Source organism: Gossypium hirsutum, chromosome D10 (assembly GCF_007990345.1).
Source record: "Gossypium hirsutum isolate 1008001.06 chromosome D10, Gossypium_hirsutum_v2.1, whole genome shotgun sequence".
Lineage (NCBI taxonomy): Eukaryota > Viridiplantae > Streptophyta > Magnoliopsida > Malvales > Malvaceae > Gossypium > Gossypium hirsutum.
The window spans coordinates 63323125-63340200 of record NC_053446.1 but is presented as its reverse complement, the minus strand read 5'-3'; the positions used below and the strand labels follow the sequence as shown (position 1 = coordinate 63340200).

At 30.2% G+C, this 17076-nt stretch overlaps 3 protein-coding genes across 3 annotated transcripts; all 3 read right to left on the bottom strand.

Annotated features, from left to right (window-relative positions):
* Positions 1 to 693: 693 nt before the first annotated feature.
* Positions 694 to 4617, bottom strand: LOC107938199 (anaphase-promoting complex subunit 8). The gene is made up of 4 exons (XM_016871283.2): positions 4379 to 4617; positions 3733 to 4039; positions 1230 to 2480; positions 694 to 1138 (listed from the first exon to the last, which is right to left on the bottom strand). The coding sequence occupies exons 1-4, from the start codon at positions 4462 to 4464 to the stop codon at positions 1049 to 1051; spliced, it is 1734 nt and encodes a 577-aa protein (XP_016726772.1). The 5' UTR covers positions 4465 to 4617; the 3' UTR covers positions 694 to 1048.
* A 5065-nt stretch (positions 4618 to 9682) lies between these two features.
* LOC107938173 (21 kDa seed protein) lies at positions 9683 to 10613 on the bottom strand. The gene has a single exon (XM_016871258.2). It carries the CDS (start codon positions 10529 to 10531, stop codon positions 9857 to 9859), a length of 675 nt encoding a protein of 224 aa, XP_016726747.1. The 5' UTR covers positions 10532 to 10613; the 3' UTR covers positions 9683 to 9856.
* A 1386-nt stretch (positions 10614 to 11999) lies between these two features.
* Positions 12000 to 12940, bottom strand: LOC107938175 (21 kDa seed protein). Its single transcript, XM_016871261.2, has one exon. The coding sequence runs from the start codon at positions 12873 to 12875 to the stop codon at positions 12201 to 12203; it is 675 nt and encodes a 224-aa protein (XP_016726750.2). The 5' UTR covers positions 12876 to 12940; the 3' UTR covers positions 12000 to 12200.
* Between the last annotated feature and the right edge of the window lie 4136 nt (positions 12941 to 17076).

Sequence of the window (17076 nt, the reverse complement as noted above, 5' to 3'; positions counted from 1 at the left end):
AAACAAAACTGATTTTTATAATATCTTTGCTGTAAATTGATCTTCTCTGCAGAGGAGATACAAAAAGCTTGACATTTATTTCTATCATATCTATATTTATTGAAAAACAATTTTTTTTAATGGCTGGATGATTAAGATGTTTTAACTTTGAATAAGATAGTTGTTACTATTAAGGATAAATTTTCATATTAATTTTTACCCATATCTCATTTCCTTCACTATAATATTTAACTCATGTGTTAATCTGATGATTAAAGTATTCACCGTCTCAAGTATAGTTTAAGTTCAAGTCGCTATGCTGTTAGAGCATTACTATTAGTGCTTTGCTGGTCAAAAATTTTAAAACCTTAAGTTCAAATTTCACATTATATAAATGATGCATGAGCTCTTTAGGTTTTATTCTAGTTATCAATCCATGATGTAAAAAATAAATTATAAATACAATTATAAAATTTTAAAAATCAAAATAAAAAACTTGTATAAAAATAATTTAATTATATTTTCTAGACATTATATTATAATATATCATGATGTGTGAGAAAACTATAACAAATATAATTCATTTGATATTTGTACATATTTTTATATATGTATATTAATTTTTATTTCAAAAATATCAATAAATTCAAAATGATACATTGAAATGGAACATAAAACCAATCTGCTCTAGAATGACAGATCAAAATGCAAAGATAAAAATAAATGTAAATTAGATGATGAATGATGCATCATGTTCATGGCCACTGGCTGCCTTTCTCTACAGTTGACATTTACTAGTTCATAAAACCAAATGAGGTGAATTTTTATCAGGCCTGATTAAATTTGTTTTTTTTTTTAAATCACCATCTTCTAGCTCCACTTTTTTTTTTCTGATGTTTTGAGTTGTTATGTTACAACACAACAATAGAAAAGTATACAATGATTCTTTTCCAAGTAATACAAACATGTAAAACCAGGCCATCTAGAGTGCTACTAACCAAGAACTAGCCAACTAGAAATGGCATATCCCAAAGATTTCACTGGTGTTTTTGGTTATGAACAAGAAAAATCAGGGATGAAAATGCTCGACATCCATGGAAGGAAAACCAGATTGTGCTATTCTCATACCTCGGAGTAAACTCTTGGCGGTTTCCCTCTCCTACAATCACAATAGAGATGAACAAAATAAGTAAAACTGGTTAAAAAAGGCTAAATGATTTTGAAACAGAAAAAATAAAGGTGAAACACACCGGGCCGGTATAATCTAGAAGACGGGTACAATACACTTCTGCTTCTTCAAATTTCTTCTGTGTTTTGCAGTGCGTAGCAAGAAACATCAGCGCTTCGACAAGATTAGGTCCTTCTCTCTCTTCAGCTTCCATTCTTTCTAAATCCTTCTTATAATAGAATGCAGCCTCCTCAGGTTGATCGAGTTCTCTATGTAACATTGCTAGACGATGCAGGGCGATTGCTTCTGTGTCATTACAATTCGCGGCACGTTTGTAACATTTGATGGCTTCCTCGAGCATGTGCAGCTGCTCAGATTCATAGCATTGAGCCATAGCAATCCATAACCGAGAATCAATAGGCTGAAAGAAAACAGATTTCCGAAAATAATGCAATGCATAATGGGGCATGCCCATCATCTCATATGCTTGTCCTAAGCCATACCAGGCTCGATAATCCCGAGGGTTTATGTCCACAGCTCGTCTATAGGCATCAACTGCAGCAGGAGTGTTTTTCATCTCGACATACTCATGGCCCATTAAAGTCCAAGCAGATAAATAGTTTTTGTTCAATTTGAGCGCCCTCCTAAAATACACGACTGACTTCTCATGCTGCCCCTTTAAACTGTAGTAATTTCCAATAATGCAACAAGACTCAGGACGGTATTTATCAGTCATAATGACCCTATGAGCAAGATAACTCAAGGCGGAAAAACATTCCTTTGTGTAAAGCACATTAGAATATGTATCCATGTCCTCTACTCGATACGGGTCATTCCTTAAAAGGTCTTCAAATATCACTTCAACTTGTTCAAATTCCCTTAGACTATACCTGGCTTTCGCAATTTGAGCCTGTATGTAATTACTAAAAGTAAACATACCCTGTAGATTTTCATATTTTGACAACGATTCATTATGCATCCTGAGTTCTTGGTAAATACTAGCAAGAAAGAACTCCTTCATCCAATGGTTGCTGAGATTGAGTCCGTTCAAGATGTCAACTGTAGTGCATAATGATTGTAACTCCGACCAGGCACTCCAATTCCAAGGGTAACTATTCACGGATTCCACGAGAACTTTGCGGGCAAGATTTTCATTACCTTTCTCTTTAAGCACAAGACCGTACAAGTACAACCCAAAAGGATCTATCGTGTTATTCTTGCAAAGAGTTGCTAACTCCCTCTCTAGAGAAACCAATTCACGGTTAACAGCGTCACTCTTACCTAAGGGCCCTTCAAGTTCTATCATTTCTTCTTCTTTCCGTTTTTCTCCAGCCTTCGATGATACAAATAGTAAAGCACAGAAACATAAGATAGTTTGAAGAAATCACATAGCATTGGCATCAGAAATAGAAGGCCTATAAGTAATGTATACTTTATTCAATGCTAAGTGCTAACGATATATGATACAAATATTTCGATATTAGATTATGCATCGATGATAGAAGATTCCTCCCATTGGATTAGTCTTGAATCCCAGGGGAAGTTGTCAGGCAACAAACTTAAACATCAAAATAAAAGATAAAAGTAAGAAAATCAAAGAGATAAAACTAAATCCCTATTGTAATATTCCTCAGCCACAAACGCACATACAGTCTTAGCCTTTGTATTTCATACCGGCTTTACACTTTTTTCCTTTTTCTTCCCGAAAAAAATTTCCATAGATTACAATAACAAGCCTAAATGTTGTTTTCTAAAATCTTTCTCATGGTCCCTTTCCATTTTCATCCTTCTAGCAACAATAACTCCACATGCCAACTTAAGATCAACTTCAAAGAAGTAATTACGACATTACAAGTACTAAGTTCGGTTGGGTTCTGATCAGTTTGCTTGGTATTTTTCAATTTCAGCAGCAACTCTACCAACCACATGGCAATATTTTGGTATAGGTTACTTATGATGTATCAAAACTGTATTTTTAATACGTTAATCAAGTAAGAAAGGAAGCACCTAAGTTGTTCATCCATGCATGTACTTCTAACATTTTGATCAAGGAATAAGAATGAACCGATAATGACAACAGAAAGATTATGAAAGGGTATTATGGCATAAGTTTAATTTATTGGGGCCAGGAGAACCTATATTTACACAAGACGAATGTTATTTCCTTCCTCAACCTAATCTCAATGTTTCCCCATTAAGCCCAAAAAAAGAAGGAAAAAGGGTAACATAATTGTCCAAATAAAATACTTGCAAAACCTCAATTTTCATACTTTGAAGCAAGGATAAGCTTCTTCATCGATGAAGAAAAATTAATCACCACAACTTATTCTCCTCCACAAGCAAGCTTCCACTGTTATAATAGGTTATAGAGGTACAAACAAAGCATTCATTCACTAAATCTGGTGTTTGTCAAATCTTATTACTCTAGAGAAAGGCGATCAACTAAAGCATACCGAACACAATAATTGACATTTGAACTAGCTGTGACATCATCAGACTCAATTTTACACAATCAAAACCAGGGAGCATAAGAACAGCAAGTCATTTAAAATACTATAAGACTGCGAAATGAGAAGTGAACAAACCAGATAAAGAGCATAACATCGCAAGAACACGGATTTCTTTCCAGTTTGATCCCGAAGCACATGAGCGGCTCTCCTATATTCTCGGCAATCAAAGTATGACTTGGCAAGAAGGTAAAAGTCGCCATGTATGGCTTCATCTTCCTCCATCACTGGAGTGGACACATAGGCAACACCAGTGGGAGGTGTGGAAGTAATCTCATTGGTGCGGAACCTTCTGCGTATACTCGAGCTTCCACGCTGAAATCTCGTGTTTGAAGGCGTGAACTTAGCTGGGTCTTGCTCGATTCCGACAAGCTGTTCTGCTGCCCTGTAAATCAAACCAACCAATGATTTATTGCTCCCAGAAGACAGCATAAAAAAACATAACTTTATCATTAAAAAAGCACATTGAAAGGAAAAGCAAAGCCAAAATTAGCAACCCAGATTAAGGCATTGGACTCCCAAAGAAAAAAGTTCAGCTCTACTTCAAGAAGCCAAATAAAGCACCATTTCCAAAGTGTTCTACAGATCTTCTAAGACCTAAAATGCTAAGAGATTCAGAGAAATGGGTTCATTGTAAAAGAGTAAAAAATTCAATCTTTCTTATTCTTCTTCATCAAAAAGCAAAGAGAGAGTAGCGTGGGTTTAGGGTTTTATGAAGGGTTACCATTTGGAAGCAGAGTAAAGGCAACGGTCGCTGAGTTGGCGAATAGCAGTGCGGAGCTCGATTCTGCAACTTTCTTTAGAACTCATTTTTTGGAAAAACAGATTTGGGGACTGAATTGAAATGCTAATAACAATGATGAAGCTGCCACCCTGCCTTCAACATCTCTCACTCACTCCAAACAAATTTCAGAGTAGAAATCGTAGTTTTTTAATTTGCCTGATTTGATCCATCCGCGCCCAGCATTTCGAAAAAAAAGAACCATTATTTATTCCAATTGGGCTTTGACAGCCCAAAACGAGAAGCTCGCTGTTATTATTGGGCCGAAAGATAAAACTCTTTGTTTTGTAACAATGGCGCTGCTCGGGGGATCTCATGGGTCTTTCTTCTTAAATGGTAGGGAAATTCCACCATTTGTTACTAAACTATGGGTAAGTTATCTTTACCTTTCTCTTCTACAGTTTAATTTTTTTCATGAAACAACTTTAGACATTACAAATCTACAAGTCAAAATTCAAACAGTTTTTTTCTCCAATTATCGACACTGACCATTAGATCGACTTGGATCTAAGGTATATTCTTTTACTCGTTGATGGGTATTGATCTACCATACCAATCATTGAATCACCTTTTAGAGCTCATTGGCGGAATTTTTTTAAAAACTTAACAACTCAGTGACTTAAATAAAAACTTTTAAATAGTTCAATAACCAAATTGTAAATTTTCTTAGTTAAGTGATAGAAACAAAAACTTACCCCTAATTTAATGACGAATGGTTAATTTACCCTAAATTTGAAGTGTTGTTAAGTTTGTAATTAATGATGTTTGAACCGAACGGGATTGGCCAGTCAAATTGAGAACCGATTAGGGTACTAATCCGAAGAATGGCATTGAACCGGTTGAACTGGTTAAAAATCGATTGTATTGATTTGGTCGATTTTTTTAAATTTTAATTTTTTTTAAATTTTTATTAATTTTAACCGAACTAGATGAACCGATGAACTAGTGATTTGACCAATTAAACCGTTGATCAAATTTTAAAAACATTGGTAACACTGATTGTGCCACTCAAAGTGTTGTAACAATTAACAAGGTTACCTCCAAGTAGTCATAAGAAAAATGGGACTTGATGAAAGATGGATCTCACGGGTCTTATAGAGTTTTTAATGGCATTACCTCCGAGATCATTGTATTTTCGAGGGGACAGGAAGGAAACCTTGTATAATCCTTTTTTATTATTACCATTACAATATCAAGAAGGGAAAGATATTTTTAAAAATATTTACTTCTTAAGATTTTTTATTTTTGAATTTTAATTTTTAAAAAATAATTTTAATAAATTTGAATGTGACATGGCACATTCTGATTGATCAGACATATTGTGATTAACGCTATGTGTTAACTGATTTTTTAATGTCATTACAAAAATGAGATTGAACTAGATAATGATGGTAGTTCATATAAAAAAAATAATTTATTAATAATTGGGGTTAAAATGGAATATAAAAATTAAGTTATAAAAGTAAGGCGTTGTTTGATAAATTAAAAAATAAAATATTAGAAAATTAAGTATTGAATTTAAGTTGTATATCTATTTAGTGTATTAATTAAAATTAACTACAAAATATAATTAAGCTATTTAATAAATATAAATTTTAATTTATGAATTTTTTATTTTACATTTATTTTTTATTCATTTTGCATTATTTTAAACAAAATCAAAATTTAAACATATATTCTTTAGGCTTAATACATAATTTGATATTTGAGTTTGACACTTTTTTTCCCTTATGTGGTACTTGTGTTAATTTTTGCTCCAATATGGTATCTGTATTTGACAAAATTATACATTTTGGTACCTGAAGGTAACATTGTTAACTTTTTAGTATTTAGTTCGGGTTTTAGAGTTAATTTGATGAAAATTCATAATTAGCTAATAATATTAGCAACTAATTTTCATCAAATCAACCCCTTAAAACCCGAATTAAATATTAAAAAAGTTAGTACTGTTACCTTTGGGTACCAAAATATATTTGATAAATTAAACGCAATTCGCAACTAAGTTTAAAATTATTCTATTAACAAAATCATAAAAATTCAAACTTAATAATATTAGAAATTAACTATAACCAAATCAACCCTAAAACCTCGAATTAAGTATTAAAAAGTTAGGACTGTTACCTTTAGGTACCAAAATATATAACTTTGTCAAATACAAATATCAAATTGAATGAAAAAATGACACAAGTACCACTTTGAAAAAGCTAGCAAATTCAGGACCAAATGATATATTAAATCTATTCTTTAAAAGGTAATATAATGTTATTAAGTGATAATTGCTTATCTACTTATCAGTTTCAAACTTTAAAAAAAATTAATGATTTTTATTATAAATTATCAAAGATGCATAAATTAACCTTAATTTAATAAAATATTAATTTTCAATTAATTTAATTATTTATTGCTTATTTTATGCAAATTTCATCATAAATTTATTTCGGCCACCGGGTATGGTGGAGCCCGTCGCCAGCGATCGGTGGCTGTCGGTAGAGCATGGTGGCTCCCTTGGCCGGCCCTAAGAACAGTTGAGAGGAAAAAAGAAAGAAAGGAATTTTTTTTCAGAACAGGTTGAAATGAATTTTTTTTAAACTTATATAGACTAAGCAAATTGAAGTGGCTCCAAACGCCCCAAAACGACGTCGTTTTGAAGTGGAGCCCGACGACCCGACCCGAACTGCGTAGGATCCACGCGTTTCTTAACTTGAGGGGTCTATTTATGCTTTCGGTCCTTCCGATTTTTATTGGCATTGCAATCTAGTCCTATTTCTTTTCTTCTTTTTAATTTTTACCACGTAATTTTGGTTTTGTTTCATTTTGGTCCTTCTGAGAAACGGTGAGTTTAAGAACAGGGGATATTTTCCTATTCGGTCCCTATCCTTTTTAGCTCGTTACGTTTTAATCCTTATTAGTCTTTTTTATCATTTACAGTTTATACCCCTAATTTTATTTAAATTTTAATTAAATCCTTTATTTATTTAATTTCAGCCTTTTCATGGAATTTTTTTATTTTTTATTATTTACTTATTGATTTATCCATTTATTATTGCAATTTTGGCCTTCCATTAATTATTATTATTATTATTATTATTGCCTTGCTTTTTATTTTAAAATTTATATTGTTTATATTTGTACATTTTGTTATATTGTCATTATTATCTCATTTTTTTTAATTTTTTTGTGTTATTTTATTATTCCTTTTATTATTTTTGGCATTTTCATGTCATGTCTTTTTAATCATGCATCTTCCGTTTATTTTTGTTTTAAGTTATCTTATCTATTTTATTATTATGATTATGTTATTCCTATTAATTTATACCTTTATTTATTTATATTTTATCATTCTAATATCCTACCCATATAGCCATTTTATTTTATTAATCTACTATATCATTTATTTATACATGTTATTCTATTTTATTCTTGTTATTATCATTATTTTACTTACTTATATTATTAATATAATAATGACTATGCTATGATTAGTACCATTATTATCAAAATTGATATTATTATTATAAAATTTGTATTCTCATTGTTATTGTAGTTGCATTACTATCATCATTTATCAACATATTTATTTTATTTTATTTTATTTTCTTGTTCATCACCCCAATATCGTCCTTCCATTTTTATCTACAGGGCTATTTCGTTTTATTTTACTATCATCATTTCATGTGTTATATCACAATATCTTCATTTGTTTTTGTTATAAATATATATATCGTTTTAAAAAAAAAAGGGGTTATCTCTATTTTATATAACGTATAAAATATTCAAAATCAAGGTAATGTTCATTATTTTTGGGATTCGAAGAAGTCGTGCTCATAACTTACAGAGTATGACCTTTTCCTAGAACTGAAATAATCGAATATCCTATTTAAAATAACAAAAAAAAAACAAAATTTAAGTAAAGATTAAAACGACGATTATTCTGGTTTTCGAAAACTAAAAGTGTTGTGTCCTAACTCACAGGGCATGATCCTTCTTCTCGATTAATTTGGAATAAAGACTTTTCTATTAAAATATCTTAATACAAAGGGATTGCCTTTTAAATTCTCTTCAAATCTTCAATTTTCGACACTAAGACATCGAGTAATCAATTAGGTACTAATTTTGGGCGTAACAAGGGTGCTAATCCTTCTTCGTATGTAACTGACTCCTGAACCCATTTTTTGGATTTTGCAGACAAAAAATTATTGTTTTAGTAAATCAAGCCTTTTATTAAAACGATCAAATTAAGAGGTAATCCGATCATACCTAATAAAAAAGAATTGGTGGCGACTCCCATTTTCGTTTTCAAAAAAATAAAAAGTTAGATTTTAAAAAAATTTTCGACAATACTTAATTATTTTGGATTGTTATTTAATACATCAATTGTGTTTAAAATTATGACATGAATATTTTTACCAATCTAGAAGGACTTGTGTTGAAATGGGCTGAAACCATATTATCCTAAAAATTATACATAATTCTAGAAATTGTGTATTTTTAAAAAATATATATTTTTTAATTTTTTAATGGTATGTTTCTATAAATGTCGCGTTTTAATTTTATAATGCTATGTTTCTATAAATGCCGAGGTTTTGGATTGAGGAGGCGCCTCTAAGGGTGGAAGCAGAGGGTATAAAAGATAGAAGAACTCTGAAATGAAGATGAAATGGGTCGGAAAAATGAGTATCAAGGACTCCGACGGTTTGTATCTACAAGATCCATCGTAATTTATGAGGGCTGATGATCTATGGGATCAAGACGATGGCAGTAGTGATGCTGTTGAAGGATGGCAGGGAGATGGGGCCGCTGGTTTTTCAGTTTTGAAATGTCTTGTTGGTTTACTATTTGTTTATTTTTCCTGGTTCTGTCGGAGGTTTCCTTAGAAAACGATGGGTTTCTTTCGATTGTTTGTTTGGTTTTCTTTTGTGGTTTTAGTGGTTTTCTGCAATTTTCATGCAGCCACCGTTTGATTGTTTCATTTACTTGGTGACACCTGTAATCATGCAGACATGCATTTATTCTTCTGAAATCCCATAAGTTTTTAGTAAAAAAATGTTCGACATTTGTAAGAACAGTATCTCCTCTTAAGAGCATAATGTTACTTATCTATGCACACAAGTATGTTCCTAACAATGTTCGAGATCTAGTATTACAAATTTTCACTTACCTCTTTTTATGGCTAATTTTGTTGTTAATTACAAGGCAATGTATCCAAGCTAATGAGTCTAATACTAGAATCAATGGCAACAAAAGAAGTAAATAAGTAAAGAGTTTATTCATTAAGCTGAAAAGAGTACAAAGCAGAACTCTGAGAGACAAACCCTGTAAGTAAGCATATACATGCTGCTGCTTCAAACAAGTTTAAGCTCTCTCAGAAATTTTTACACTTGAAACTCATATTCCATAGTCATGCATAATGATTGCTTTCAATCAAGTCCTAATAACTTGTTGAATCCCCCGAAGTGAACTTTCTTTTTTCTTAAAGATAAATGGCCATCCATTGTCAGTGGAGAGAGCCAAACGTACCATATCTCCATCTGAGTCTCTCCCAATTTCGTTGCATAAAGCTGGGCATGTTCCACATACTGCGGGGCAGTACTTAAATTTGTAACCAAGAACACCCCCCTTCTCTATTCTAAACCAACTGGTCAAAGTGTCGGCACCCGGGTTCCCTTTAACCCCATCGGTTATCACCCACCATTTTCCGGCTGAATGGTCGTAATCATCGACCTTCCACACCGTTGTTGTTCGGCAAAGTCTGGGTCTGAGCGGAACAAACTCTATGTTTATGTCAGAGGATAGGCGAACAACTCCATCGTCGGAGTCCGAACTAGAAAATATCACCGGTATACCGTCGTCACCAGATCGTCTTTGAGCAACGACTTCCGGGCATGGGTTTCCGCTTGGCCTGCCTAGGGCAAGCCCACCACCACCAGCACCCCATATCGCCGACACAACGTAGTATTCGGTGCCTGTTTGGACTTCGTTGCCATCAGTGTCGAGCACAGGTTCATTTGTAGCGTTGGCCACACCAAACAAAAAGGATGATGGTGTGACTGAGAAGATGATGAAAAGAAGAAACACTGAAGCTTTTGTGGTTTTCATGGTTATACAGATCAATTGTGTTGGTATGTGTTGCTTTAGATCTCCATGTCAATTTATAGAGATGGGAAAGGATAAATTAATTGAACCACTTTTTTCTTTTCTTTTATTATTATTATTATGAAAATAGAAAATTGAAAAATACATTAAACCTTCTTGATAATAATTCCGTTTGTTACAGAGAAGTGCTTATTATATATTTATAATAAAATATTTTTATAAAAAGATAATTGTTATAAATCTATAATAACACATAATCGGTGCCTGCATTATTATTTTTATGCATATTTTATCATTTTTATAATTTATTTTTAGCAACGAAAAACAAAACAATAAAAATATTAAATTACACAATGTGTAAATATTGAGGGTTAAATTTTTTAAAATCAAGACTAAATTAACATAATGTATAATTATTAATGATTAAAGTTACTATTATGTCAAGCATAAAAATTACCACCATTAATCAGGTGATGATAAAAAAAAGTAAATAATTAGATGACTATTTTATATATATATTTTTTACAGTTAAGTCACTATTTTATAATTTTTTATAATTAAATAATAAAAAAATTACTAATAATTAGCTAAAGTCGACAATAATTGAAGAGAAAACCCTTGAAATTCGTTTGGTTTTGTATACTTAATTATAATTTGTTTTTCTCCTCTTAACCATTCAAGCAAATGGACAAATAAAACCAAATGGACGATTCCATAAATTTCCATGTGGCAGGAAACAACTTCTTGTCATTATTATCATTAATTGTTCAAATTTGCTTGTACATTTTTATCCATTTTGAGAGTTAAATTGTAATTTTATTATTTATTTAAAAATTTAAAAATTATAAAAAGATTTAAATAAAAAAATTTCCATTTAAGTGAAGTCTGCCCCTATCAACCCTCGAGTTTGCTATTGAGTTAAAAGCTACTAACCACAAAGACCAACCATTAGTCTCCTAATCACCGCCAGCAAACGAACAAAAAAAAGTTAATGTAGAGTTAAAACTTTAAATACAAATATTTGATTCCATTGATATATATTAATAAGAAAATTCATCTTAAACTTAATATATATAACAATCATCAATTAATAATAGGATAGAATACAATTGAGTAAATAGTTAATATTATTGAGTGTAATGGTAAGATATATTACGTGTTTAAAAGGTGACGCAAGTTTAAACTTTAAAAATAACATTGTTGAAGGAGTAGCCACAAGCTCCGAACATGAACCAACCTTTTTTTATCTCTAAAGATAAAATGCCATAACCACCCAACCACTATTCCATTCCTGTTGTCCAGTGAAATCCCTTTGAATCCTAGTATTAACATTTTCCACTTGGTACTTGGTATTCTATTTTCCTCCCTCACACTCTTTTTATATATATATATATACAACTTTTTGGTTAATTCCAAGTCATTGTATCTAAGTTAATGAGTCTAATACTAGAATCAATGGCAACAAAAGAAGTAAATAAGTAAAGAGTTTATTCATTAAGCTGAAAAGAGTACAAAGAGAAGGACTCTGAGAGACAAACCTTGTAAGCAAGCATATATATACATGCTGCTGCTTCAAACAAGGCAATCTTAACAATCAGTTCTCTCAGCATTATTTACTTGAAGCTAATATTATATAATAACTACTAGTTCATGCAGAATGATTGCTTTCACTCTAAATATGAACAACTTGTTCAATCTCCATGGCTGATTTTTCAACTTTCTTAAAGTAAAATGACCATCCAGGGCCAGTGGAGAGAGCAAAACGTACCATTTCTCCATCTGAGTCTTTCCCAATTTCGTTGCATAAAGCTGGGCATGTTCCACATACTGTGGGGCAGTACTTAAATTTGTAATTCAAATCAAACACCTTCTCTATTCTAAACCAACTGGTCAAAGTGTTGGCACCCGGGTTCCCTTTAACTCCATCGGTTATCACCCACCATTTTCCGGCTGAATGGTCGTAATCATCGACCTTCCACACCGTTGTTGTTCGGCAAAGTTTGGGTCTGAGGGGAATGAACTCTATGTTTATGTCAGAGGATTGGCGAACAACTCCATCGTTGGAGTCCGAATTAGAAAATATCACCGGAATACCATTGTCACCGGATCGTCTTTGAGTAACGACTTCCGGGCATTTGTTTCCGCTAGGCCTACCTAGGGCAAGCCCCCCACCACCAGCACCCCATATCGACGACACAACGTAGTATGGGGTGCCAGTTTGAACCTCGTTGCCATCAATGTCGAGCACAGGGTCGTTTGTAGCGTTGGCTACACCAAACAAAATGGATGATAGTGTGACTGAGAAGATGACGAAAAGAAGAAACACCGAAGCTGTTGTGGTTTTCATGGTTATATAAATTGTGTTGATATGTGTTGCTTTAGTTCTCCATGCGAATTTATAGAGATGGGAAAGGATCAACGTCCAAAATTTATATAGATATTATTATTATTACATATAACACATTTCAAATGTGAGGTAAATTAATAGGACCACTTTTTTTTTCCAATAAATAAATTATTAGGACCACTCTCTTTTTTTTTTTATGAACGTCGAAAATTGGAAATATATTCCATCAATCATTTCTGGTTTTTTTAATAAAAATATTTCATTATGTTGTAGAATTGATTTTTTATTTATAATAACTATAAAATATGAAATATGCCTTTTATTAATTTAATTCTCTTATCTCAAATTTTAGTAAAATTAATTTTATTTATAAATTTACCTAACATAATATTTCAATAAAATATTTAAATTTTATATAAAATATATTAATTATATTTTATTAAATAAAAATAATATTGGAATTTCGATATTTTTACTTTTATTAAGTATATATATAAATAATATTAACCATATTTGTTGTAACTTTTTTTGAGCTTTATGGTTTATCACAAATCTCATTTTTTATTTTAAATTTCAAATTCTTTTTTTTCTAAATTTTTCTTTGATACAATAGAATTTCAAATTTATATACCCACACACACCCATTTAAATTATACCATACAAGTAGTGTCGATAGATTAATTCGATAGTCTTAAAATATAATAACCACCATTGATTAATAGGCCAAATATTAAGTTCAATTTTTTTTTTGTTCTAAGATAAAATATGAAATGTGAAATTATGAAAAACTGGATTTCAAATATGAAACAATTTGGATCCATATTATATTAAAGAGTCGTATTTTGTTTATATTATTTTAATTAATATTCATTTATGGTATATAAATTATTACATATTATTAAAAAAAAAAGTTTAGATGATTGTTGGGACATTGGGCCCACAGTATGGTCGCTTGCCATTTATTTGTACGTGAAAGAGTTTTTGGTCTGCACTTATCAGAAATAGTTTCATTTTAAATTCTGTTGAAAAGGTCGAGACAAAATAGATTATTACAGAACAATTTTGAGATAAGGTGAAGCAATGCCTAAAATATTTGTTAATGAAGTTCGGATTCATTAATTTTATTTTATAAAGTTTTATTTAGAATATGATTTTATTCTACAATTTACCTTATTAACTATTAGCTAAAGCCTAAATTACTTTACTCCATATTTATTTGCAACCCGAATATTGAATCTAAATTGTTACAAATCATTCTCTCCAAAATAGCTTACTTACAATCAAGCAAATCTCCCCAATAAAACTTAAAAGAGTGTCAAATAAAACATAAATACAAAACCCAATGGCGTTTCCATAAATTTCCATGTGGTGGGAAAAATCTTATCATTATTATTAATCGTACAAATGTGCTTCCACATTTTTATTAATTTTAAAAGATTAAAATGTAATTTTATCATTATTAATTTAAAATTTTATAAATTATAAATAAGCTTAAATGAAAAAAATTCCATTTAAACATTTAAAGCCTCCTTGGCTTTGCCATTGTGTTAAAAGCTACCAACCACAAAGACCGGCCATCAATCTCCTAATCACCACCAACAAACGAAGAAATAAAAAAAAAGTTAACGTTGGGTTAAAACTTTAAATACAAATATTTGATTTAATTGATGTTAGGGATCGTCCCGATTAAGCAACAAGTAACAAAAATAGCGGAATAAATTGAGAAATTGAACACACAAATTTAACGTGGAAAAACCCCTCCAAAGAGGATAAAAAACCACGGGTAAAAATAATTTTACTATAATGGCAAAAGAACGAAGAGTACAAAAGATGGAGATAAAACTAAACCTCAAAAACCCGAAATCAAAGAACCCTCAAAACGTAAACACAAAATTCTCTAAATATGTTATGAGTTCTAATATCTAATTGGTGTTTATACTAAGCTCGAGAATTTACCGGAGGAGTTTGTGTGTTGTAATGAAATTATAAAGTTAAATCATTAATTGATTAAATTGGATAAGTTGTAACTATAGTACATGGACCCAATTGTTCAAGTGACCCACCTAGTGGGAATTGATTACAGAATTTAGCAAGTACTTAAAAGTGTAATTAAACCAAAAACCTGATTGCAATATTACCATGCCCAAAGTTTGATTATTGGCAAACCATTATCAATGCCACACATTTCCACTAATTTTCTCATGATAAGTTTATGGCCATTAGATCATAGCTAATTAAGGTTAATTAGTGACTTAATTACCTTGATTAATAGGTTATTTATATATATATTTAAAACAGTGGGAGAGGGGAAATCTTCTTCTTCTTCATGCATTCTTTAAACTAAGTAGAAGAAGAAACCAAGTTGTTCTCCATCAAGGCCATCAAAGGTAAACAAATTATTTTCTCAATAATTTTTTTTATAGATTTTTAAACTATGAAACTTGATACAACCAACCCCATAGTTAGAATTTCTTATTGTTGAAGTTAATACAAGTTGCCATTAACGAGAACTTGAAAATTTTTGTTAGAAATCATGAGAAGGGTTAATGGTTAAACTTAGTATAAGGGAGAGTCATGCTAATAGTGAAGTGGGTTATGTTGGAATAAGCTTGAATTAAGGATCCGTTTGTTTACATGTAAAAAGTTTTACGGAAACTATTTTCTGCATTTTCCTATGTTTGTTTTACAGAAAACAGTTTGGTCAACGGAAAATGACTTACAGGTCAACGTAAAATAAGCTCTTTTTCCTATAAAATGACTTATCCTTTTGAAAAGTGTAAGTCATTTTCTAAAAATGAGCTCATCTATAGGTAATTTTATTTTTATATAAAAATTAATTTAAATCAAGCTTAATATTATTATATTAAAATAACTTTTATTTTTATTTTTAAAAATATTTAAAATATTAATATAAAATATTACATTTTTCAATATTATTAAACATACATATTTAATTGTTTATATTTAGTCATATAATTAATTATTAATATAATTAATTGTTTTAATAAATTATTTAATATTTCAATTTTAATTTAATAATAAATTTTAAAAAATAATTTTAAATAATATTCTTCACATATTATTGAAAATATTCAATATTAATATTTTAATAATAAATATTTATTATAATACACCAAATATACTACAAATATTAAATTACATGTTTCCAATAAATTAAAAATAAATTTTAAAATTTTTTTATACTTAAATAAAAACTAAGATAAGTACAACATAACAAACAAATGCCTCTAAAATAATGACAAAATTAACAATAAAACAAGTGTTATACAATATCCAAACATTAACAAAAAATAGTAGTAACATAATAGTGAAATGATAGTAAACCAGTGGCAAAAAGTGAGAAAACAACACCAAAATATGGGAAAATAGCGGTAAAAACAGTAGGGTTTTTTATTGAAAATTTGGGTCGGATTGAGCTTGGACAAAAAAAACCTTAGCAAAGGCCCGGTTCATTTTCTAAACGGGCCTTGTCTTTTTATCCAAGCCCCCTTTTTTGGGTATTTTTTTTCTTAAACCCTCTCATTTTTTCGAGCGGGCATTCCTTGGCTCGGTTCACAGACAACTCTATATATGATATAGGTAAAAAGTTTATTTAATAAATTATGGGATAAATACTAAAACTATACATGAATTATGGTTTAATGTGTAATTGTATACATGAACTTTGATTTTGTGCAATTTTATACATGAAATTTTGATTTGATCCAATTCTTGTAAATTATTAACACAATTATTGATATAACATCATTTTATGTTATATATTGCATACATAAATAATTATATTTACCCAATATAAAAATAAATTGATGTATTTATTTATTTAAATGTGTATGATTAAATCAAAATTAAAGTTTCAAGTATGTATTTGAACCACAATTAGAGTATCATGTGTATAAATATTGCACCAAATTAAAGTTTATGTATAATTTTAAGATTTATCCCTAAATTTATAAAAATTAATATAAAAAATAAATTATTTAAAATGAAATGATAATATATATAAATATATAATAAGTTGCATACATTAAAATGGTGAGAAGTGGCGCAATTATGCTTTTGCTATTTAATTTTTTAGTTATTAATTATCTATTAAATTTATATGTTATAAGGTCTTAGACTTCAAGCTGACATGCTGCAACTAAATTATTGTATATAATATTTATTTTGTTTTTAAATTAAT

Bases quoted from the DNA above. Each gene is read 5' to 3' on its own strand.
- LOC107938199 (XM_016871283.2), bottom strand. From the start codon at position 4,464: ATGAGTTCTAAAGAAAGTTGCAGAATCGAGCTCCGCACTGCTATTCGC. The intron at 2,481-3,732 runs GTTTGTTCACTT...GTATCATCGAAG, and splicing joins GATGTTATGCTCTTTATCTG to GCTGGAGAAAAACGGAAAGA. The intron at 1,139-1,229 runs GTGTGTTTCACC...TTGTGATTGTAG, and splicing joins TTCTAGATTATACCGGCCCG to GAGAGGGAAACCGCCAAGAG.
- LOC107938173 (XM_016871258.2), bottom strand. From the start codon at position 10,531: ATGAAAACCACAAAAGCTTCAGTGTTTCTTCTTTTCATCATCTTCTCA.
- LOC107938175 (XM_016871261.2), bottom strand. From the start codon at position 12,875: ATGAAAACCACAACAGCTTCGGTGTTTCTTCTTTTCGTCATCTTCTCA.